We start from the raw sequence: 26,450 nt of genomic DNA on the forward strand, positions 1-26,450 counted from the left end.
CATGTGCAGCGGTTAAAGTGCAGCGTGATCAGAGCATCTCAGTGCAGTTCTCAATGTTACTGAGATCTCGCAGCGCGGCGAACTCTCTGATGTTTTGCGGGATTTGAAACGTCAATAGGGTGAATGTAGAGACACAAGCCACATTTTACTTCCAGGTGTAAATGGCGCTAATTCGTGTGACAACCACGCCCGTTCTCCCCTACTCTCCTCTTCCACCGTCGATGCTTTTACTGTGAAGGTCTACAGCGGAAGTGTGTTGAGTGCGTCGGTGTTGGAGGTCGGTCGGAAGGGCCCCGGCAGACTGTGAGAGAGCAGGTTGAGCTTACGTCGTCAGACCGCGGTTGTCGTTGCTGTGCGCCTCTCTGTGAACGGCTGGCAGGGGGGAAAAAGCACACCAGGATCGTCGTCGCCTTTCCAGGGCCTCGCCATGATTTAACCACGGAAAGGTGGGACAGGGGAGCGAGAAGAGAACGAGAGGAACGGCAGCTGGAGATGAGCGGCCGGGCCGTGATTTCGGCGGTAGGTACGGCAGCAGCCCCCTGCGTTTAGCAGATATTTTATTTTTAAACTGGGCACAGGAAAAAAAAAAAAAAAAAAAACAAGGACGGAGGGGGAGTGAAGAACAGGCTACCTGAGAGGCTGTGAGGGCTGGAAGCAGCGGGCCTGTGTGTGTCCACGCCGCCTCCCGAGAGCACAGAATGGAAAAGTTTGTCCGCAGCAGCTTCCAGGCCTGCTGCTCGTTAAAAAAAACAAACTTTAAATGTTCTGCCGACGGCGGGTCCAAGGTTAAATCACGTCCAGAGCGGCGAGCAACACCTTTTATCTTTGCTCCACACTTATGAAGACAAAATCAGTTCAGAGAGACTCTGAACGAAGGCTTTGCACACTGACGCTTTATTTACGTGATTATTACAACTCATTTGTGTCATACACGTCCTGTTGCTCATTTTATCCAGATGCAAGATTGAACGTTTTACACAATTCACACACAGACCATAAAAGTACACGTTTACTGACAGTAATGTCAGCAAAAGTGTACAGTAAGTTAAATAGGTGTAACGCTTAAATGCTTGCTTTATTTTCTCTGAAGTAGAAATTTTATATATTTTTCTTTTTTTCTCCACCTCTCACTGCTGTCAGTATAATTTTTTTTATATTAATTCATTAGTAGTATAACAGTTTAGTTTTAACAGGTAATTTACAGCCAATGCAAGGAAAAATAAAAAGTCTAAAAAGTAAATATAAAATCTAAAAAGGAAAAAAAAATATATAAAAAAATATATACTATATAAAAAGGAAAATATAATATAATTATTATAATAACAATAATGATTATAATTAAAAAATGGTTCTTATAATTATTTTGGTCAACATGATCTTTTCAAACCGTGGCATAGTATATCCAAAATATTTCTGTTTAAAAGATTAAATGGTAGAATCAGCATATCATTAACTGTCATTAACTTGCCTAAAAGTACAATGAAATTGAGGTAGACACTCTCATTTCTCTTGGGTCTCTGTTTAAGAGACCCAAGAGAAATGAACAAATAAAATAAAATCAATAACAGACACAATATAAGTTAAAAATAACAAGTTTAAAAGCTATATAATTAACACTAAAGAATATTGCACATCTCTATTGAGTGTTCATGTGTTATCGTGTTTGTTCAGTGTTCAGTCCTCTGAGGTAAAAACTAGTAGTAGTTTGCTTAAATTGTGTGTAGTCTTTAATGCTGTCACTTACTTCTTCTAGTAAATTATTAAATGTTGAGACACTTTTTATTATTTTTACACTATCTTTGCATTATGAATCTTCTTCGTGCCTGACATTTTTGTACAGTACTAGGATTTACCTGGATTTCGATTCTGAATCTAAGTTTGTAAATGATCAAATATTCAGGGATTCAGATTCGGTTTGTTCATGCTGTATATATCAGTACGTCAAATGTGAGCATATAGCTGTGTTTTTCTACTGACGCTATTGATTAATAGATCATCAGAAAAAAAGATACTATTTTGATAATCACTTATTCACAACAGAAAATTGGACCTAGAAAACTGGCTTTAGATTTTTGTATATATATATATATATATATATATACAAAAATCTAAAGCCAGTTTTCTAGGTCCAATTTTCTGTTGTGAATAAGTGATTATCAAAATAGTATCTTTTTTTCTGATGATCTATTAATCAATAGCGTCAGTAGAAAAACACAGCTATATGCTCACATTTGACGTACTGATATATATATATATATATATATATATATATATATATATATAATGTGTGTGTGTGTGTGGGTTTACAAGCACACACACATATATAAATAAAACAGTAATGTGTGTGTATGTATCTGTATATATCATCTATATATCTATATACTGTATTACTGTATGTGTGTGTGTGTGTGTGTATATATATATATATATATATATATATATATATGTGTGTGTGTGTGTGTGTGTACAAGCAGACACACACATATATAAATAAAACAGTAATGTGTGTGTATGTATCTATATATATCATCTATATAGCTATATACTGTGAGTGTGTGTGTGTGTGTGTGTGTGTGTGTATATATATATATATATACTCAACAAAAATATAAACGCAACACTTTTGGTTTTGCTCCCATTTTGTATGAGATGAACTCAAAGATCTAAAACTTTTTCCACATACACAATATCACCATTTCCCTCAAATATTGTTCACAAACCAGTCTAAATCTGTGATAGTGAGCACTTCTCCTTTGCTGAGATAATCCATCCCACCTCACAGGTGTGCCATATCAAGATGCTGATTAGACACCATGATTAGTGCACAGGTGTGCCTTAGACTGCCCACAATAAAAGGCCACTCTGAAAGGTGCAGTTTTATCACACAGCACAATACCACAGATGTCGCAAGATTTAAGGGAGCGTGCAGTTGGCATGCTGACAGCAGGAATGTCAACCAGAGCTGTTGCTCGTGTATTTAATGTTCATTTCTCTAACATAGGCTGTCTCCAAAGGCGTTTCAGAGAATTTGGCAGTACATCCAAACAGCCTCACAACCGCAGACCACGTGTAACCACACCAGCCCAGGACCTCCACATCCAGCATGTTCACCTCCAACATCGTCTGAGACCAGCCACTCGGACAGCTGCTGAAACAATCGGTTTGCATAACCAAAGAATTTCTGCACAAACTGTCAGAAACCGTCTCAGGGAAGCTCATCTGCATGCTCGTCGTCCTCATCGGGGTCTCGACCTGACTCCAGTTCGTCGTCGTAACCGACTTGAGTAGGCAAATGCTCACATTCGCTGGCGTTTGGCACGTTGGAGAGGTGTTCTCTTCACGGATGAATCCCGGTTCACACTGTTCAGGGCAGACGGCAGACAGTGTGTGTGGCGTCTTGTGGGTGAGCGGTTTTCTGATGTCAATGTTGTGGATCGAGTGGCCCATGGTGGCGGTGGGGTTATGGTATGGGCAGGCGTCTGTTATGGACGAAGAACACAGATGCATTTTATTGATGGCATTTTGAATGCACAGAGATACCGTGACAAGATCCTGAGGCTCATTGTTGTGCCATACATCCAAGAACATCACCTCATGTTGCAGCAGGATAATGCACGGCCCCATGTTGCAAGGATCTGTACACAATTCTTGGAAGCTGAAAATGTTCCAGTTCTTGCATGGCCGGCATACTCACCGGACATGTCACCCATTGAGCATGTTTGGGATGCTCTGGACCGGCGTATACGACAGCGTGTACCAGTTCCTGCCAATATCCAGCAACTTCGCACAGCCATTGAAGAGGAGTGGACCAACATTCCAGAGGCCACAATTGACAACCTGATCAGCTCTATGCGAAGGAGATGTGTTGCACTGCATGAGGCAGATGGTGGTCACACCAGATACTGACTGGTACCCCCCCCCCACCCCCCCCCCCAATAAAACAAAACTGCACCTTTCAGAGTGGCCTTTTATTGTGGACAGTCTAAGGCACACCTGTGCACTAATCATGGTGTCTAATCAGCATCTTGATATGGCACACCTGTGAGGTGGGATGGATTACCTCAGCAAAGGAGAAGTGCTCACTATCACAGATTTAGACTGGTTTGTGAACAATATTTGAGGGAAATGGTGATATTGTGTATGTGGAAAAAGTTTTAGATCTTTGAGTTCATCTCATTCAAAATGGGAGCAAAACCAAAAGTGTTGCGTTTATATTTTTGTTGAGTATATATATATATATATATATATATATATATATATATATATATATATATATATATATATATATATATATATATATATATATATATATATATATATATATATATATATAAACTTGCTCCCTGGGTAATACTATACTAAATTAATATCTACACAAGATTTTTGTGATGCTGTAAAGTGATAATTCTATAGAATGACATGAAATGAATCCTGAGTTTTCAGGATTGTCACAATGAAAATCTGTGTGTCCTGTCTCTTGACATTGTAGTACAACGTGCGTATGGGACTGACACGCGAAAAGTCTCGGGAGAATGGTTGTTTCATGGGTTTCCCCCTCCTCTCTTTCTGTAGGTATCTCCCCGTCCAGGCCTGGACTGAGCAGATTGTTCTGAAAGGAAGTGGATAACAAACAGGGGAAGTCAACATGGCTGGGACCTCGGGCTTCTTTTCCAATGGACCTGTTCTTTGGATGGACAACGACACGGAGATGAACAACCTCTACCGAGATCTGGAGCTGGGCACGGTGTTGACACTTTTTTACTCAAAGAAGTCCCAGCGGCCAGAGAGAAGGACATTTCATGTCAAGCTGGAGACCAGGACAATTATCTGGACTCGTGGCACAGACAAAATAGAAGGAGAGAGTGAGTCGTGTGCACACACACACAGACACACATGCATACTGATTCATCTCAGTGATGGCTTTAATTACAAGGTAACTGTGCAAAAAAAATTTGAACGAATGCCGCCGGAAACCTCAATTCGTCCGTATTTCGTTTTGCTGTCGTTCTTGCCGGTTTCTTATCGTTTGCTTATGTTTTATAACATTAATGTTTAGTTTGTCTTCGTTCAACCAGCTGAATGTTTTCACACAGTGCAGATGCCGAGTTGTAACCACTGCTGCTGTCGCTGTGTTCATGTACCTTTAGGCAAACAGCCTGTTTGCTTGCATTTTTTTTATCTGGGTGGGGGGTCAGCTTCACTGGGCTCAGGCACCTTATATATGCCAGAATTAATCTTTTGTGTGGATACAATGAATTATTTTACCAAAAATAAAATGAAAACCACGGTCCTGCCACAAGCAAGTGCTGAATTTGAAACAACAAAAAAGTCATGTAATTTCCGACCATATGTGAACGCAGCAGCAACAGCGATCGCCTCCTGTGTGCGCTTATTATTTTTGATTAAATATAACAATATGAGTGTAGGAATGACAATCCAGCCCTTCTGTACATGTGGCACCAGGTAGATGATTCAGATGATGATATAACAGCTGTCCTGGAAGGTAGATGTGGATCAGCTGCAGCTGGTGGAAATAACCGCACACAGGGAGTCAATGCGCGGTGTCCACACAGACTGATCAATTTACTGCTCTGATATATTCAATCATCTTTACACTTATTTTTATTCCCCCTTTTGACAGTTTTCTGTTATAAATCAATATATATGGCTTAGTAAGGTGATACAGTGATACAGCAGCCTTTTTTTTGTTTTTGTTTTGTAAAAATGAGGTGTCTTGTGAATGTTGAGGACACCTGAGGATTCTGATGATAATAATAATAATAATACATTTTATTTGTATAGCGCTTTTCTAGACACTCAAAGACGCTTTACAACCAAGAGAAAAAAAGATAAAAACTATAAGAGAAAACACATTAAAAATCAAGGCTATACATTAAAAGCTATCTTAAACAGGTGGGTTTTGAGTTCTTTCTTGAAGGAAGGGAGGTCAGGGCAAGAACGGAGTGGTTGGGGCAGAGAGTTCCAGAGGGTAGGGGCAGCAATGGAGAAGGCTCTATCTCCCCAGGTTCAGAGCCTGGTCCTACAGGGAAAGGACAAAAGGTTTGTGTCGGAGGAGCGGAGAGAGCGTGATGGAGTGTGGCAGTGGAGGAGGTCAGTGAGGTATGTGGGGGCCAGGTTATGGAGGGCTTTGAAAGTGATCAGGAGGATTTTGAAGTGGATGCGTTGAGTGATGGGGAGCCAATGGAGGTTTTGTAGGACGGGGGTGATGTGTTCTCGAGTGCGGGTGTGGGTGAGGAGACGGGCAGCAGAGTTTTGTATATACTGTAGTTTGTTGAGTATTTTAGAAGGTGAACCATAGAGGATGCTATTGCAATAGTCAATTCTGGATGTGATAAAAGCATGTATGAGGGTTTCAGCAGCAGAGAAAGTGAGGGATGAACGGAGACGTGCGATATTTTTCAGATGAAAAAATGCAATCCGGGTTATTTGTTTAATGTGTGGATCAAATGAGAGGGTCGGGTCGAGAAGAATTCCAAAATTATGGACAAGGGGGGATGGGTTGAGCGTAGTGTTGTCAAAACAGAGTGAAAAATTGGTTGATTTTGTGCTGTTTTTAGGGCCGATGATGATGATGTCTGTTATGTCAGTGTTTAATTTCAAGAAACTGTGTTGCATCCAGGTTTTTAAGTCAGACAGGCAGTGGGTGAGGGTGGAGTGAATGTTAGGGTTTATGGATGTGGTAGAAATGTAAAGTTGTATGTCATCAGCATAACAGTGGAAGTGGAGACCACGATGACGGATGATACTTCCGAGAGGGAGAATGTAGAGAATGAAGAGGAGAGGACCAAGCACTGAACCTTGGGGAACGCCTTGAGATAGGGGGGCTATGGAGGAAGAGCAACGATTAACGTAGATGATGATGAAGGAGATGATCTCTCTGTTGTTCTAGACCAGCAACCATAGCAGTTGGATCCACCGACGTGCGCACAGATCTCCACAGTGCGTCGGCTCGCGCTTCTGTTTGCAGCTTCTCCAGGACTCAGGCGCTACAGAGCTCCATCCCACCGCCGAGTCCTGGAATGCAGAGCAGGATGCAGACACACACTGCCCCAGCAGTGGCTTAAGGCGTGTTTCATTTAAAGCTTTGAGATCAATGTTAGCTTTGGTTTTGTTTTGTTCCTCTTTCGTTCCTTTTGCTGTCTTGATTCGCAGGCTATTCTGTGATGGGAAAAGTCAAAAGCTCATTCGACCACCTTTTTTTGACGATTTGTGACTTTTTACTTTTTTTCCCTTCATTTAGGAATCGTTGTATGCCATGTGCCCGGGCCATAGGATGCAAGCCTAGATTTGATGTTTTGGTGAAAGAAATAAATACTTTTATTTATTTTTTTGGTGGTGTCTTGTGACATCTTGGAAATGCGGAAATGCGCTCCATCCTCAAAACAGCTATTTTTGGGGCACTCCTGTAAATAATCAGGTGCGCTTGATTATTTTTTCACAGCCAGATCACGGGAGATGAGCTCCCCCGCCGAGTTGAGCTCCCTGTAGCGGAGCACGTTTACATGACCATAATAATCAGATTGTTAGTCATCAGATAACTAATAGTCTGATGTCTTCCGTTTACATGGACTTCATCCGATAATCAGAAAAACCTGGTTTACATGATTTCAGTTCATAAGTTGAATTTCTTTTGAAGTGGAGAAAATAGAAACAGCAGGTCTAGACTTTATAGAGAAAAGACAGCGACTTCTCTGCCTCTCTTCATCTCTCGCTGTCTCGCCCTCCGTCCTTCTCTCTCTCTCTCTGTCTCTCTCTCTCTCTCTCTCTCTCTCTCTCTCCCTCTCCCTCCCTCTCTCTTTGTATCTCTCCCTCTCTCTGTCTTTCTGTCCAAGATATTAGCTCTTTAGAATGATGAAACGCATGCAAATGTAAAAGAACAAAATAAATCTGATTAATGGTATACATGTACATGCAGGGCCATTGTTGGGTCAGTGGCGGAAGTTTCATCTCTTGAAAACCATATGGCACACCCGCCCTGAGTACATGTACCATTTTAAATAAGGAGCGCATTTTCAAAATGTGACAGGAAACCACCAAAAAATAAATAAAAGTACTTAATTTACTCATATTTGGAGTCAGTCTGGGTTATCGTTGCACTCTTCCGGTTTCTTTCTGGTCCTGGTTAAAAAATCCTTGTGCTCTTAATGTAAAGCTTTATCAAATGTTTTATTAAGTTTGCAGTATTATAGGTCGCAATGGAGCTTCTGTCTCTTGGTACAGTGGCTTTACAAACATTGCACGTTGCTGTCTTGCTTTGTGGTATTTATAGTGTAAAATACAGCCACAGACAGTGCTGCTTAATGCTTGCTTGCTAGCTGGCTGAAAACTGTTGAAGGGATTTCCTGAACGGAGGTGTGTCTCATTACTTCACGTCTCATTGAGACTTGCCTCCATTCAGGAAATCCCTTCCACAGTTTGCAACCAACTAGTAGAGCAGCTAGCAAGACGTTTTAGCAGAACCACAGACAGATGTGGCTCTTGGATCGGAGAACTCCGCAGGTTCTATCGGAAATGTCCGATCCTTAAATTACATTGGTATCGGAACCCGATACCGATATTGCATCGGCCCCATCCCTAATCATAGGGTGTCAGGCGGAGTACACCCTGGACAGGAGGCCAGTCTATTGCAGGGCTAAATTTGTAAAAATAAGTTCCAAAAATATACTACTCCCCCGCCCTCCAAAAAAAGTATGTTTCGGCCCTCTTTGAGAGACATCCAAATTAGGGCTGAAATGATTAGTCGAGTAACTCGAATAATTCGATTACAAAAAATGTTCGAGGAAAATTCTGTGCCTCGAAGCTTCGTTTAACGTTGTAGTACATATGCCAGGCCTGTGTGTGGCGCTACAACGTCCACAGAAAAAAAACTGAAGAAGACTGGAGCATAACAGCTAATCAAATTAGCAACGATAGCTACAGCTTTCCAACGTGACACATAGAGTAAAATAAAGCCTTTTAAGAGAACAATGGTCCACGCTGATCATCTGAAATAGACTTACTGTGCATTTAAAGCGAAGCAGTGTGTTTGTCTATTTTTAAAAAACACACGGTCTGCTCTACGTGGGGAGGGACTATTGATCCGGCGGCCGGCTGCTCTCTGCCTAGTGTGAGGGGCTCTCAGACCAGGCGAGTCACAGCTCTGTCCCCGGCCACTCTTTCTTCTGTGTTTCCCTCAGACTCACACTGAGTGTTTGACTTTTTAATTTTTGCTTTTTTGGGCTCACACAACACTTCACAAACACGGTAACTTAAATAAAATAATAATAAAAAAAACTGACTGCGAGGCTTGCATGTTCAACCTCCAGCTGAATTGCAGAGAAATGGATAAAAACAAAAACACACAGGTACCCAGTCCACCAATCTTTATAAAAAAAAAAAAAAAAAAAAAAACTTAAAAATGGTTACATTTTACAAGTTGGAGAAAACAAAACAGAAAGCCACATCCCATCGCCTTTTCAGCAAAATGCCAACACTGTGGCGCAGTGACATTGTGCCATTGCTTAGGGAGAGCCCTGGACTATTGATGTTTAAAAACGCAAAAGTACTTTTTATCCGTTTACTTGCTCAATCGCCAGAATAATCTATGGAATACTCGATTACTAAAATAATCGATAGCTGCAGCCCTAATCCAAATAGATATCATGCTGTTACCCCCGTGCACAGTGGTAGCGCACATGCGGGTATTGTTATGGGTCCAGTGTGACGGTCTGTATATGACCATATAACTCCAAGTGCTACAGTCCAATTTGGACCAAACCTGATGGAATGATTGAGGGTTAGCCAAGGAAAAAATAGGTTTAACTTGATGAAAATCTGTTAAAAGTCAAGGTCGCAGCTCAAGGTCAAAGGTGTGGTCAAATGCATTTGTATAGGTTATATTTAGAATGAATATTTCAAGGAATTGGTTAGAGGTTGGAGATATACCAATGGTTATACCTTCGTCACACATAGCCGAATCACGCAGAGTGGCGGCGGACTTATGAATTGGCGCACATCCAAATGGTGTTGGATTTCAGTTTCATAATGTTCTGACAGCCATCTGTGGAAGCCGACGCAGTTGGTCAAAAACGGCTGGCGGCCCGAGTGTGACGCACATGTTCTTAACTCTCTGCGCGCCATCGAAATGGGACACCTATCTGATGGCGGTCCATGTGTTATCTGAGGACCATCTAACCGCAATTTACATATTCTGAAGGTGGGATAAACAGGATCCGAAAATGATTTGTGCACATATGAGGGAACCTCGAGATGGATCGGGCATGTCAAAGCCTTCTGGCATGACATGCCACTTATCCACTTATAATGTCCACCTCCACCCCCCGAGTGCAAAGCAACCGTCGATCGTTGATATGTATGTGGCACCCAGCCATCCATATGCAGGTGATGTGAACACAGCGCGAACAAACCGAAAGCACTGTCTCCACTGCGGGTCAATGTATGGCAGATCTGGACAGGCTGTTATATCCATAATAGACTTTACAGTACAGATAATATTCCTCCCCACGGCTGACATAATTATGTGCAATATTGTGCCCATCAGATCTGCGACACCACAGCGGCTGGCGGGCAGGTTCACACGCTATCACACATCACGTCAGAGGCTCAGAGCTGAACAGATCTCACCGCTGTATTATACAAATTATTGCTGGATCATATTTAATTCTGTCGGACATACGACGTAAACTATTTCGCCATGAAAACATATGAACATGAATCTCACCTCCAGGAGCATTTTGCAGCACATTGCGTCACGACCACACAGCTGTGGTGGAATGCTGGAAACAACAATGTCATAAATAATTCCAGTGGGATAATCCAACCCGATATCACGATGTAGATTTGCGGTGTGGGGGGTAAGAAATTAAAGTTTGCTCGAAAAGGCTGCGTCTGACAGTATAGAGAGAAAGCTCACTGCAAACATTTGAGCAAAGGTGTCCTTTGACTGTCTACAAAGGTTCGCTGTGCGCACATGCAGCGAAGTTTAGCTGGCAGTAAAACTGTCCAGTAACAGTTCAGCACAAGCGCGCACACGTGTGCGCACACGTAGCGGCTTATTATGAAAACACACACACACGTGAGGTCAGTGAGCCTGGGAAAAAGGACGAGCGAAGGAGTGATTGGATCGGACTGTGGGTGACCACATGAATGGACACACATGGCGTGAGTCCGGTCCATACGTTGGTTGTTATTTGATGTCCAGTACAGGTCCTGTACAAAGGGAGGAACACAGCGCTCTGGTCTGTTTGCCATAAAGACATTTGGACATCGGGCAGTCTGCAGCGCCATTTATGGACATCTGACACGAGTCTGTGTCATCTACATACGCTTTGGATGCGATCTGACAGGTGTGGACGAGGCAGTCTGCCTGTGTTCTGACAGAGCTGGGGCCACGCCTCTTTTCCTCCTGACTGCGTCAGATTATGGCAATATTTGCTGTGTCGGGCGTGGCTCCGGCAACTTCTTGCTATGTGTGATGGGGGCTTTACTCTTAAACAATAATGTGAAATCATATGGCACCTTTTTATTGGTCACATGACATCACCTTTGATCTTGGCTACAGGTCATAACTTTTTAACTCAAACTGTTTGAAGCCAATATGGATTAACATGTGGAACGGTTGTGTGTTAGTCAAGGATAGGGCTCTATGTGATACAATACCATACACTGGACGTCTGATATTTGCATATCATGATATAGATACATTTATGTGCTTATTACTGCTTATATAACCCAGCTTTTTAATACTTTAGTTATACTGCTTAATGTGCTTTGTATTAGTATTTTTTTTTTTTGCACCTTTTCACCTTTTTTTGCCTTTACCCTATCCCAAATTGACATCACACCCTGCATGTTTCTTTGATAAGATTACTACCGTATTTTCCAGAGTATGAGTCCTGTTTATTTACTTGTTGAAGAGGTCCTGCAACTTGTAGTGTGGTGTGACTTATATACGAAAAAAAAATCATGATTCACGACCACCTCATCATAACCATCCCAAAGATGTATCGTTATCTTTGGCTGCTTTCAGTGATGCCGGTATTTGGTTAGACTCTTTCTCTCCGATTGTTCTGTCTGAGTTATTTTCATTAGTTACTTCATCCAAACCATCAACATGTTTATTAGACCCCATTCCTGCCAGGCTGCTCAAGGAAGTCCTACCATTATTTAATGCTTCAATCTTAAATATGATCAACTTATCTTTGTTAGTTGGCTATGTACCACAGGCTTTTAAGGTGGCAGTAATTAAACCATTACTTAAAAAGCCATCTCTTGACCCAGCTATCTTAGCTAATTATAGGCCAATCTCCAACCTTCCTTTTCTCTCAAAGATTCTTGAGAGGGTAGTTGTAAAACAGCTAACTGATCACCTGCAGAGGAATGGTCTATTTGAAGAGGTTCAGTCAGGTTTTAGAATTCATCATAGTACAGAAACAGCATTAGTGAAGGTTACAAATGATCTTCTTATGGCTTCGGACAGTGGACTTATCTCTGTGCTTGTTCTGTTGGACCTCAGTGCTGCTTTTGATACTGTTGACCATAAAATTTTATTACAGAGATTAGAACATGTCATAGGTATTAAAGGCACTGCGCTGCCGTGGTTTGAATCATATTTGTCTAATAGATTACAGTTTGTTCATGTAAATGGGGAATCTTCTTCACAGACTAAAGTTAATTATGGAGTTCCACAAGGTTCTGTGCTAGGACCAGTTTTATTCACTTTATACATGCTTCCCTTAGGCAGTATTATTAGACGGTATTGCTTAAATTTCATTGTTACACAGATGATACCCAGCTTATCTATCCATGAAACCAGAGGACACACACCAATTAGCTAAACTGCAGGATTGTCTTACAGACATAAAGACATGGATGACCTCTAATTTCCTGCTTTTAAACTCAGATAAAACTGAAGTTATTGTACTTGGCCCCACAAATCGTAGAAGCATGGTGTCTAACCAGATCTTTACTCTGGATGGCATTTCCCTGACCTCTAGTAATACTGTGAGAAATCTTGGAGTCATTTTTGATCAGGATATGTCATTCAAAGCGCATATTAAACAAATATGTAGGACTGCCTTTTTGCATTTACGCAATATCTCTAAAATCAGAAAGGTCTTGTCTCAGAGTGATGCTGAAAAACTAATTCATGCATTTATTTCCTCTAGGCTGGACTATTGTAATTCATTATTATCAGGTTGTCCTAAAAGTTCCCTAAAAAGCCTTCAGTTTAATTCAAAATGCTGCAGCTAGAGTACTGACGGGGACTAGCAGGAGAGAGCATATCTCACCCGTGTTGGCCTCTCTTCATTGGCTTCCTGTTAATTCTAGAATATAATTTAAAATTCTTCTTCTTACTTATAAGGTTTTGAATAATCAGGTCCCATCTTATCTTAGGGACCTCATAGTACCATATCACCCCAATAGAGCGCTTCGCTCTCAGACTGCAGGCTTACTTGTAGTTCCTAGGGTTTGTAAGAGTAGAATGGAGGCAGAGCCTTCAGCTTTCAGGCTCCTCTCCTGTGGAACCAGCTCCCAATTCAGATCAGGGAGACAGATACCCTCTCTACTTTTAGATTAGGCTTAAAACTTTCCTTTTCACTAAGGCTTATAGTTAGGGCTGGATCAGGTGACCCTGGACTATCCCTTGGTTATGCTGCTTTAGACGTAGACTGTGGGGGGTTCCCATGATGCACTGTTTCTTTCCTCTTTTTGCTCTGTATGCATCACTCCGCATTTAATCATTAGTGATCGATCTCTGCCCCCTTCCACAGCATGTCTTTTTCCTGGTTCTTTCCCTCAGCCCAACCAGTCTCAGCAGAAGACTGCCCCTCCCTGAGCCTGGTTCTGCTGGAGTTTCTTCCTTTTAAAAGGGAGTTTTTTCCTTCCCACTGTAGCCAAGTGCTTGCTCACAGGGGGTCGTTTTGACCGTTGGGGTTTTTCATAATTATTGTATGGCCTTGCCTTACAATATAAAGCGCCTTGGGGCAACTGTTTGTTGTGATTTGGCGCTATATAAAAAAAAGTTGATTGATTGATTGATTGATTGTCACACTCAAAGCATTCTTTAAGCGAGGGATCATCATGGTTACTATTTTGAGATTTTCCTTATGTCAGGCTCCAGTTAAAATATAATTAGCAAATAAATCTGAATAAATATCTTTATCAAAGAGCAAAGAGTGTCTAATGACTGCACCGTAAAAACCCACAGGAAGAGACATTCATGTCTGTGTGCGGTGCGTGCGCAGTGTGCTGTTACAGCGTAGACGAACAGACCTTCATGTCTTTATGTGTGTGTGTGTGTGTGTGTACAGTGTGCTGTTACAGCACAGACGAAAAGGCATTCATGTGTGTGTGCGTGCTGTTATAGCACAAACTAGAAGATGTTCATTTCCACAGCAACGTGAATGGTAAACGGATTAATGCTGCTGTGAGCTGATGTAAAACTGAACTTATCGTAAGTTTACGTTGGACCACTCTGTCACTTTGGGAAATGTTCCATGTAGAAAGTAATCCGCAAGAGGTCAGTGCTGCGCTCAAAACGTCTGTTTGATAATCCACAGTTACACGAGGAAGAGGAAAAGTCCAAAACAGCTGAATGAGCTCTGAAAAGAGACTCAAACAAAACAGTCTGTTGTCTGATTACAAAATGTGGTCCTGGTGGGTCCGTACCTGAGAGGATCCATAAAAGGAGCCCATCCAAAGGGAGAGGCCACCCGTGAGGCGAGCCCGCTGGTCCTTGCCTTCAGCTGGCAGGAGTGGGACAGGGGAGTTTTTTTTGTTGTAAATATATAAATGATACATACACTGGGTCTTCAAACGTTTCACTGAGTGGTACATTCACCTCACATATGATTGTCTGTTCAGTGGCTGAAAGAATCAATCAATCAATCAATTTTTTTATATAGCGCCAAATCACAACAAACAGTTGCCCCAAGGCGCTTTATATTGTAAGGCAAGGCCATACAATAATTATGTAAAACCCCAACGGTCCAAAACGACCCCCTGTGAGCAAGCACTTGGCTACAGTGGGAAGGAAAACTCCCTTTTAACAGGAAGAAACCTCCAGCAGAACCAGGCTCAGGGAGGGGCAGTCTTCTGCTGGGACTGGTTGGGGCTGAGGGAGAGAACCAGGAAAAAGACATGCTGTGGAGGGGAGCAGAGATCGATCACTAATGATTAAATGCAGAGTGGTGCATACAGAGCAAAAAAGAGAAAGAAACAGTGCATCATGGGAACCCCCCAGCAGTCTACGTCTATAGCAGCATAACTAAGGGATGGTTCAGGGTCACCTGATCCAGCCCTAACTATAAGCTTTAGCAAAAAGGAAAGTTTTAAGCCTAATCTTAAAAAGCAGAGAGGGTGTCTGTCTCCCTGATCTGAATTGGAGCTGGTTCCACAGGAGAGGAGCCTGAAAGCTGAAGGCTCTGCCTCCCATTCTACTCTTACAAACCCTAGGAACTACAAGTAAGCCTGCAGTCTGAGAGCGAAGCGCTCTATTGGGGTGATATGGTACTACGAGGTCCCTAAGATAAGATGGGACCTGATTATTCAAAACCTTATAAGTAAGAAGAAGAATTTAAAATTCTATTCTAGAATTAACAGGAAGCCAATGAAGAGAGGCCAATATGGGTGAGATATGCTCTCTCCTTCTAGTCCCCGTCAGTACTCTAGCTGCAGCATTTTGAATTAACTGAAGGCTTTTTAGGGAACTTTTAGGACAACCTGATAATAATGAATTACAATAGTCCAGCCTAGAGGAAATAAATGCATGAATTAGTTTTCAGCATCACTCTGAGACAAGACCTTTCTGATTTTAGAGATATTGCGTAAATGCAAAAAGGCAGTCCTACATATTTGTTTAATATGCGCTTTGAATGACATATCCTGATCAAAAATGACTCCAAGATTTCTCACAGTATTACTAGAGGTCAGGGTAATGCCATCCACAGTAAGGATCTGGTTAGACCACCATGTTTCTAAGATTTGTGGGGCCAAGTACAATAACTTCAGTTTTATCTGAGTTTAAAAGCAGGAAATTAGAGGTCATCCATGTCTTTATGTCTGTAAGACAATCCTGCAGTTTAGCTAATTGGTGTGTGTCCTCTGGCTTCATGGATAGATAAAGCAAGAAGATAGAAAGAAGCAGTTTACTCACATTTTGTGCCCTTATAGTGACAATAATTAGCTCTTTAGCTGTGCTCCTTTACAAATGAATATACATGGATTTAATCCAGTGTGCTTCTTGCATGAAGTGATAAATAACTTACGAGGTCTATTAGAAAAGTATCCGACCTTATTATTTTTTCAAAAACCATATGGATTTGAATCACGTGTGATTACATCAGACATGCTTGAACCCTCGTGGGGCATGCGAGAGTTTTTTTCACGCCTGTCTGTTACGTCATTCGCCTGTGGGCAGTCTTTGAGTGAGGAGTGGCCCCCCTCTCATTGATTTTTTCATTGTTTAGGAATGGCTCAGAGACTGCTGCTTTGTTTGATCAAAATTTTTTCAAAACTGTAAGGCACCACTGGTGGACACCATTCGATAAATTCAGCTGGTTTTCGGTAAAAATTTTAACGGCTGATGAGAGATTTTGGTCTGGTAGTGTCACCGTAAGGACGGCCCACGGTGCCTGGACGGCGATCTGGCGCTTCGAGGTGGCAGCGTCTCGCCGTTTCAAGTTGAAAAACTTCCACATTTCAGGCTCTGTTGACCCAGTACTCTCGTCACGAGAACAGAGAACTTTCAGAAGAAGTCTGCATGAGGAGTTTAATTTCGGACATTCCATTGTTAACGGACATTTTGTAATGAAGAGACATGCAGGCAGAGTCGCATGTCGGGCCGGACCCGACCACGGGGGGTCGCGACAGGAAAAAAACACCTCCATTGAAAAACCTTAATGGGCAAGTTGAACATGCCCAAGCTGTTAAACATTGTCTCAGTTACTCACTTGTGAAAGCCATCAAAAGCCGCCTGAATTTTACAAATGGTTTTCAAACACGGAGGTGTTTTTCCTGTCGCGGTGCACACCGATTCGCCGAGTCGTCACGGAACGACTCGGCGAATTTGCGCGCACGTCTTTCATTAAAAAATGTCCTTAAACAGTGGAATGTCCGCATAAAGTCCTCATGCCAGCCTCTTCTGAATCTTCTCTGTTCTCTCACGACGTCCTGAGTGATTAAGCCTTAAATTAGGATGTTTTCAGGTCGAAACAGGCCAACGACGGCGCTGGAAGCGCTGCGCAACGTCCCGCTCCGTGGAAAGTCCTTACACCGACAGAACACCCCATAATCTCTCATCAGCCGTTAGAACTTTTCACCGAAAACCAGCTTAATTTCTCGAATGTGTCTACTCGGATAGTCCTCACAGTCCAGAAAAAAACAAAAATTTTGATAAAGCAACGCGCACACGTCTCGAGCAGCGTGTGAACAAAGGAATTCAGCCCGAGAGGGCGGGACCACATCTCACTCAAGGCCTGCCCACAAGGAAATGACGTCCACCACGACACGCGTGAAAAAACTCACGCATGCGCACGAGGGTTCAAGCATGATTGGTGTAATCGCATGTCATTCAAATCCATATAGTTAAAAAAAAAATAAAAGTGTCGGTTTTCTTATCTAATAGACCTCGTATATTCCAGTGCAACTCATATACCTTTTTTCTCTTATAGAGGCATTTTTGGACCGTGCAACTTAACTCCGGTGCGACTTATACTCTGGAAAATAACTTCAAGAGCCTTAATCATTTACGTATCTATGGCTTCCTAACCGACCTGAGTTAAAGCTAGAACCCCCAAAACAGACCCAGTTATTGCCCAAGCTTAGATAATGCTTTTAAAAAAAAGACAGTGCTCACATCCCACTTTAGATATGCAGAAAAGTTAAATTAAGTAAACATATTTTAGATGGCTAATCAATTCCCTTAGTGCAGAACTATAGTAAAAACGTAGGCCCAGAGTAATACTTATTAAACATTTTAGTTATTATTAACACCCATGTAACAATACGTAACAATAAATGTCGCTCCTTAATTAACACACACTTTTAAAACTGTGACACAGATCCACTGTACTTCTGTGTGTGCGGAAAGTTCCCGGTTAAAACCTCATCTCTGCCACATTTTGTCAGTTGTGTCAGAAGGGATATCGGAATAAAACTTGTGCCAGTTCAACATACAGATCCACCTCGGCTCTACTGTGGTAACCCCAAGTAAAAAACAGGGAGCAGCCAAGAGGGACTTACTATTAGTAGCGTATTTTAAATATGTCTTCAAAAGTGATCTCTACTTTAAGGGTGGTTGTGGGGGGCTGCTGCCATCTTCTTTCCAACTTGGTTTTTCCTCCTGCTTGCAGTCTGTGAGCAGGAAGAATGCTGCTAAAACAGCGGACTAATCATTCATTTTCATCCGCTTATCCGGTTCCGGGTCACTGTGGCCGCAGAGCAAACAGCTCATCCCCCACTTCCCTATCCTCAGCCAAGTCCTGTAACTCTTCCTGGGGGATCCCAAAGTGTTCCCAAACCACTTGAGGGCCTTGTCCCGGTTGGGGTGTGCCTGGAAGACCTCCTGGAAGAACCAGGGAGCTGATGCCCGAACCACCTCAGTTGGCTCCTTTCGATGCAAAGAAGTAGCGGCGCTACTCCAAGTCCCTCCCGATAATCGAGCTTCTCACCCTGTCCAGGAGTGTAGCCCAAATACCGATGGAGGAATCTCATTCCTGCCACTTGTATCTGTGATCTTATTCTTTCAGTCATTACCCAAAGCTCGTGACCATAGGTGGGATGGATAGGAGTGTAAATTGACCAGTACACATCTGTAAACTTTCAGATGCTGCCCTAATCCGTCCCAGCGATCTCCTGCGCCAATTTACCCCCCACTCATGAACAAGACCTCGAGATAGCTTAAACTCCTCCACTTGGGCAGTAACTCTCGCCCTGACATAGAGGGCACAATCTACCATTTTCTGACAGAGGACCATGATCTCAGATTTGGGAGGTGCTGATTCTCAGTCCTAGCCGCTTCACACTCAGCCTCAAACCTGCTCGTTGCACTTCAGAGGTCATCGCCTGATGAAGCCAACAGAACCACCTTATCTGCAAAAAAGCAGAGATGCAACTCTGAGGTCTAACAGCGGGCTAACTTGTATATCCAGCACTGATATATCAAAATTTCGGTTACTGGTAGGTGTATCAAACATCTTATACCAGTACTTCATTATACTGTGATCTGGTATAGGCCTTAGTCAAGATAATGTGGTTACATTTTTGAAGAGAATTGATTAGTATCTTGTAGTACCACTGAGTACAATGCATCTGTGTCAAACATGTAGACACAAGTGTTGCACTCCATCATTGCCCTTTCTACGTGCTGAATGACTATGATATTGTTGATATATTAACATAATGGACAATTTAGAGCATAATTTTTCATGCATTTTTTATTTACATAAAACACAATTATGCAAAATCACAATATATAGTTTGCGTATATTTCACGTCAAAACTACAGAAGCTCTCGATTAATGGAATGCATTATAGGCATGATGCAAATCAGAATTTCTTCTACAGTATGATAAGCCTGTTGGGCTACCAGCTAATGAGAATCCCTGCCAGGCCAGAAATATTAATACAAGACTTGTCGATAATCGATATATTGACATTGTTGGACATATAAAGGTGAACATGATCATATTGCTGGCCCAATCATATTGCCCTTTACATGCGCATGTGTGAGCGTCGCATTCCAGCGGTCATACTGCTTCTTTTGTCCCTTTCAGCCTGAAATTTGTACACGTTGGTGCGTTAAAACTCCTTTCAGTAATGACTGTTTGCACACCAAACATATGTGCTGCTAAATACAAAGTGACTTTCAAAAATGGTATAAAAACTTTGTGTTTCTTAACATGGGCAGTGTGATATTTGCCTCAGATGCAGGTTGTTCGTGCTGCCACTGTGCAATGCATGAATGAGGGCAACTAATTAGGTGTCAGTTGGGGCTACGTTTGGCCCGTTCTCCTTTTGTGTGGCTGTGCAGTACGGGGTATCTGAACTTAAAGAAGGGCTAGCTTAAATATAATTCTTATTTTTCTGATAAAACATTTATGTTATATCATAAAAAAATAGAAATTTTTTATTATAATAAAAACATCTTGTGTATACTTACACTCTAAAAAAATAACAGCTGTCTCAACGAGAAAAATTGTGTACCCAATTTGCATAGATTTTTGAAGTTTTTCAGCTTAGTTATTTCAACTTCAGCTGCATTAATGCCACAAGACTTCTGTAGTTAAGTTGAAATAACTTTAGTTATGTTGAAATAAAAACGTCTATGCAAATTGGTTACATCACTGTGTATGATGTAAAGTCTTTACAGAAAAAGGTAATTTCTTCAGCATTCAGACTTCAGTGGAAGTGTTTTCTAATAAAATTTTGGTGTTTGTATAAGGATGCTATTTTTTTGTAGTAATTTATGTTTCAGTGGAAATTACATGGTTTGAATGAACAATGAAAACATCAAACTTTTTTGAGTTTCCTTTGTGGCTCCTTGAAACTCTGAGTAGGCCCTAATTTACAAAAAAATTTAATCAAGTCCTGTACCTACAGTTAGCATTTTCTTCAGTTGTGATCTCATTGAAAAACTATTGGTTTTAGTTGTGGGGTAATGAAATTATTTTATTTTATTGAACTGAGTGGACTGCATTAAAACCAGAGTGAATAGCAAGAGCAAAGTGGAGGTCTTGCAAATTGTTTTGTGTTGCAGACAGCAATACACTGTAAGCTCACATTCAGGTTTGTCCTCAACAAAATGATGCACGTAACTCTTCACTGAAGCTGTTCTGTCTGCCGGGGTAGCAGGATGCCTTCTGCACAGCTGCACGCTGCTCTAGATGCAGCAAACAGGGCACAGAATAAGATAAGCGCCTGTTTTTTTTTTTTCTTACTCAGTATTATCACCTTCCATGAGGTGAAGGGCTTCATACACACATCAGTCTCCATTTAATGCTCTAGAGATGAAATTAGTTGAGGGGGCTCATTAATGTACAGAAATAGAATATGATGTCTTTTACTGGAAGTGTGTGGTGATCTCTGAATGTTTTGGCTGCTGCACACAGGGAGAATTATGGCCATTACCTTTAAAAAAAGGCACTCTATTTTATTACTAAATATATGATGGCAAGAAGGTTTTTGTTTTGTCTGTGGTCTGGATTTGCACATTCATCCTTCCAGCTTGATTTCTCCTGGACATTCTTAATAAGCTACCGACTCAGAACTGAGGAATCCCTGGAAAGAAATTGTTTTGGAGTCATATATGCTGAGCACAGTGTTAAACACAGCAGTAAAAAAAATATGTATTAGGTTGGTCCCAAAAAACAAACTTCTTCATTTTTTGGTTCCTTTAGGGGTAAAAATAAATTGGGTGAAATTTCATGAGATTTCATGAGAAAAATATTAACCACTGCTGCCTGGGACCTGTTTTTTGTGACATGCGAGTGACATTTTGAGTTCTGGACTGGATGCATTTGTTCATTAGTGGCAGATTTTGTTACATCTGCCTCGGGTCACATTTTTGAGGGATTCGACGTCAACATGGACTTCCTCATCAAGGGCCCCTCAGAGTGGGAGGATAACCCATCATTCCAGTCGTCACAGCAGGTCCTGGATAACATCGCTACCGTCAATGATTTTGCTGAGCGAGGAGTTGCACTTATCCAGGATTACAATCAGATCCTAATGAAGGATGAACAGCAGCGCCAATACCTGCTGCAAGTTGAGTGACATCGACGTCAGTTCTCGGAGACGAAGTAAATCAGTTTGTTTTCACCAAATAGGTGGACAATGACATGTAATACTGTTTTATCTCTTCTGTATGGTCAGCTAAAGGAGAAAGGATTGTTGTTTCAGTTTGTATTTCATTTGTAAACAGGTACATTACTATTGCTGGTTTCGGCTAATATGCTCAACCATTGCAATTTCCACCCCACATGCGGCAGTGGTTAGAGTAGTGGTATCGAAATATAATTTTGCACAAATCATTTTCTTATCAAGATGAACAATTTTGTCAGGAAGCACCTTAAGAAAGTCACATTTTTATTTTGACATACTGCAGAGGACCACCCTAATATGTAATTAAGTAAAGCTCTAACTAATGATTATTATCATTATCTGTTAATTGCCAATAATTTTTTCAGTTATAGATTAGTTATTGGGTGCATAAAATGTCAGAAAATGATTAAAAATAAATCAAGTCAAATCAGAATTTGAATATTGTCTTAAAAAGAGTCGAAACAGTTAATTCACACATCTTTAAACCGTTTAGTCCAATTAAAGGTGACTGGGGCCTGGAGCCTATCCCAGAACTCATACGGCATGAGGCGGAGTACACCCTGGACAGGACGCCAGTGTGTTGCAGGGCCAAAAACAATTAAGTGATTATGAAAATAGTTATTTCATTTAATAATTGATTAATAATTGTTTGATTAATCATTGAAGCTCTCGCAGTATGGTTGAAAAGACATACAATATATTGATTTTTAACAGTGATTCATTCTTGGGGCAACTGTTTGTTGTGATTTGGCGCTATATAAAAAAATTGATTGATTGATTGATTGATTGAATCAGGGCGAATCACGGTGAAACAGCCCAAATAAGCGAACCCCGAAAACACACGGTTAGGCAGACGTGAATGATCTCGCTGCGACTGTTTCGTGTACGCGCACGAGTGTGCATGAAACCATCGCAGCGGGAATATACGAGGACTGTCCATAAAGTATCGTACCTTTTTATTTTTTTTAAACTATATGGATTTGATCCATATGTTTTCACATCAGACAAGCTTGAACCCTTGTGCGCATGCATGAGTTTTTCCACGCCTGTCGGTGATGTCATTCGCCTGTGAGCACGCCTTGTGGAAGGAGTGGTCCCGCCCCATCATCGGATTTTCATTGTCTGGAAATGGCGGAATGATTTGGGTTTTTTTTCCATCAGAATTTTTTCAGAAGCTGTTAGAGACTGGCACCTGGAAACTATTCGAAAAATGTATCTGGCTTTCGGTGAAAATTTTACGGGCTTCACCGAGAATAAGGTCTGTTAGTACAGCTTTATGGACCCCTTTAAGGACGCTCAGCACGCCGCGCTCCGAGCTTCGACTACACGGCACAAGCCACCGGACCATTTCTGAGCTGATGGCTCTGTGGATACGAGACCGTCGTGTGCTCTTTCTCTGGTTATCACAAGAGCTGGACATCAGCCATTTTATGGCAGATTTCACTTTTAACAAGAGTTTTTGCCATGGAAAGCCGCGCAGAGGCTTCACGCGTCACGACCGATTCGCTTTGGAAGCGAGACAAAGGAACACCTCCGTTTCAGCGTGTCAGAGGACAAGTTTGGACATGTCCAGCTCTCCACAATTTCACTGATACTTACTGGACTGGTAAGCATTGAAAGCCGAGATAGACATGTCCAAACTTGTCCTCTGACACGCCGAAACGGAGGTGTTCCTTTGTCTCGCTTCCAAAGCGAATTGGTTGTGACGCGCGAAGCCTCTGCGTGGCTTTCCATGACAAAATCTCTTGAAAAAAAATGGCTGATGTCCAGCTCTTGTGATAACCAGAGAAAGAGCACACGACGGTCTCGTATCCACAGAGCCATCAGTTCAGAAATGGTCCGATGGCTTGTGCCGTGTCTTCGCAGCTCGGAGCGCGGCGCGCTGAGCGTCCTTAAAGGGGTCCATAAAGCTGTACTAACAGACCTTATTCTCGGTGAAGCCCGTAAAATTTTCACCGAAAGCCAGATAAATTTTTTGAATAGTTTCCAGGTGCCAGTCTCTAACAGCTTCTGAAAAAATTCTGATGGAAAAAAACCCCCAAATCATTCCGCCATTTCCAGACAATGAAATCCGACGACGGGGCGGGACCACTCCTTCCACAAGGCGTGCTCACAGGCGAATGACGTCACCGACAGGCGTGGAAAAACTCACGCATGCGCACAAGGGTTCAAGCTTGTCTGACGTGAAAACATATGAATCAAATCCATATAGTTTAAAAAAAATAATAAAAAGGTACGATACTTTATGGACAGACCTCGTAGTGTGAGCAGCTGGAGCTTGTGGAACCACATTGTGCAGCAGCTGTGGAAAAAATAAAAACCACCTGGAAAATGTGGAACCACATTGCGCTGCTGATGTGGAGAAAAAAATTAAAAGAATTACCAGATGGAATGTGTGGAACCACATCATGCCGCTAATGTAGAGAAAAAAAAAAAACAGCTGGAATGTGTGGAGCCACATTGCACACTGCTGTGGAGAAACAAAAAATAAAAAATACATGCCGCTCGCGGGATTTGAACCTGCAGTTTACAAAAGCTCTGATTAACAGACAGAAACTTTAGCACTGCACTACCATCGCTGTCTTATAACAGGAGAGATTAGATGATGTAGATGAAGAGGAAGTTTTTGTTATCTTTAATTATGGCGAAAAAAGCGTTGTAATAACTGACAAAATGGTGTTTGTTACGGCGTATTTTTAGTGATACGTGACTGAAAGTGGTGTATTTGTCGCACAGTTGGCTTGTAGTCCTGCGGCGCGCCACTCACAGGACACGCGTGTCCTGTGAATGAATGAATGAATGAATGAATGAAAATGAATGAATGAAAACTGTTTATTTCGAACATTTGATACAACAACAATTACAAGATAGATCAGTAAAGACAACAACAAAAAAGTTCCTACTGTGTACCCAACATGTCCGAAAAGGGGTAGGGTGAAGCATCAGCTGTCATACAGATGTGACATTCAGATCACCTGCTGTGTGACCACTACATGATCTGACGGTCCATTTCACCTGGAACAGCCTGTCAATGTGCGTACCGTGCATTCGCTCACCATAGCCCATTGCAAGAGTGATATATGTTTTCATGTATGTCCACGTGAGGACAGCAAGCAGACACACGCGCGTCACAATGGACAGCTGTAAGGCCATGTCCGTCAAAACACATTACGTGTTCTCTAGCTGTGACATCCAGAACCAGAGATCTCAACAGTTGCTGCTGTCGGTGGACACGTCCCCCTCTCCGTTCAGCACAAAGACCGACATATCACTCTCTCTGTTTCTGTGTTATATGATCTTTTTTTATTATTATTTTGTTATGTAATTGTGTATGTAGCCTGAGATCAGTGCCTAGTCCACATGCACATGTATTTTTGGAAAAATTTGATTTTGGGAAAACGCCTGTTTCAGTGTTTACATGGAGACAAGGAAAATGGAGTTTTGTCATTTTTCCAAGCTTGTGATTGGCTAGCATGGCTGCATGGCAATGGTGCATTCACATGTTGACTGTAGAAAACCCATCATGCCAGTCATCATATCAGAATCACTGCCACCTGCAGAGGCAGTGTTGTTGTTCATTGATAATGATACCAGCAATAATCTTCTTTTTTGAAAGACACAACAGAGTTTTAGCATTTTCTACAGTGTTGTATTAAAACAGGAAGCCCTGGCTCTGATGGTAGTTTAAAAAGTTAAGTTTTTGTGAGGTTATATCAATTTGTCTTGATAATGTCACACAGATTAAAACGGGGTGACTTTTGCACTTGCATAATGCATCTTTGCCTTTTCTCCTTGTTCTGCTACTTACAGCCAACGTGTGAATGCAGCATCAGTGTTAAATCGCTAACTGTTGCTTTGGTTTCTAACAGTGCTTCACAGTGTTTTTGCCTTTATAGTATGGACAAGCGATATTCCTTTACGTGTTAATTACGATTTCAAGATTATGTTGCACAGATGATTTTAAAATATGCCACAGGTGTTTAATGTAATTTCCTTAATTGCTAAACATTGTCAAAACACAACACACTTGATTCATCAGTGAATAGTGTCTGTGTGCTCAATATGATGGCTTAAAGTTATTCAGTGGATAAACCATAAACAAGGCAGAAAATTAGGCTCAACCCTTTTTATTAATTATATAGTGGCTGAAGTTGCTTGATTAATCATTTTAGCTCGAAAGCACAATTGTTTAAATATCCTATCATCTGGAAAGGAATGTGGGGTGTTTAAATTAAGATTCAGCTTGACTGATTTTTTTTAATGTTGGCTGTTTGGGCTAAAGTTTTTAAACAAATATCAAATTTTAGTCTTTGTTTAAATGGTATATGGCCCACTCAGATCCTGAATAGACACATTTTCTGACTTTTTTTAGGGTTCTAAATGATTCACAATGTCTTTTACTTTTCACTCTTGCTCAACTCTTGCTCTTGGCAACAATAAAAAAAAAAAAAAATCAACAAAAATACTTGCGAACTGTTTTGCTAATCTGGTCAATATTTAGGTAATTTGTCAAGGACAATGTTTAAATATTCTTTAGGTCTATCTTAAAAATATATTTTATCTTTATATAACTGAAAATCAAATAGTTTTTGATTTTTTGACAGTTG

General features: G+C 41.4%; 1 protein-coding gene across 2 annotated transcripts in view; it reads left to right on the forward strand.

The window, feature by feature from the left end:
- Nucleotides 1-311: 311 nt before the first annotated feature.
- The window catches only part of plcg1 (phospholipase C, gamma 1), a 109,152-nt gene continuing 83,013 nt past the window's right edge, over nt 312-26,450 (forward strand). Inside the window, exons 1-2 of one of the 2 annotated variants that reach the window (XM_034172594.1) lie at nt 312-523; nt 4,573-4,862. In XM_034172594.1, the coding sequence (XP_034028485.1) occupies nt 4,646-4,862 (217 nt within the window). In that variant the 5' untranslated portion in view covers nt 312-523; nt 4,573-4,645. The remainder of the gene's footprint in view (nt 524-4,572; nt 4,863-26,450) is intronic. The other variant, XM_034172593.1, reaches the window with a different exon arrangement.

The sequence above is a fragment of the Thalassophryne amazonica genome, chromosome 6 (genome assembly GCF_902500255.1).
Source record: "Thalassophryne amazonica chromosome 6, fThaAma1.1, whole genome shotgun sequence".
Lineage (NCBI taxonomy): Eukaryota > Metazoa > Chordata > Actinopteri > Batrachoidiformes > Batrachoididae > Thalassophryne > Thalassophryne amazonica.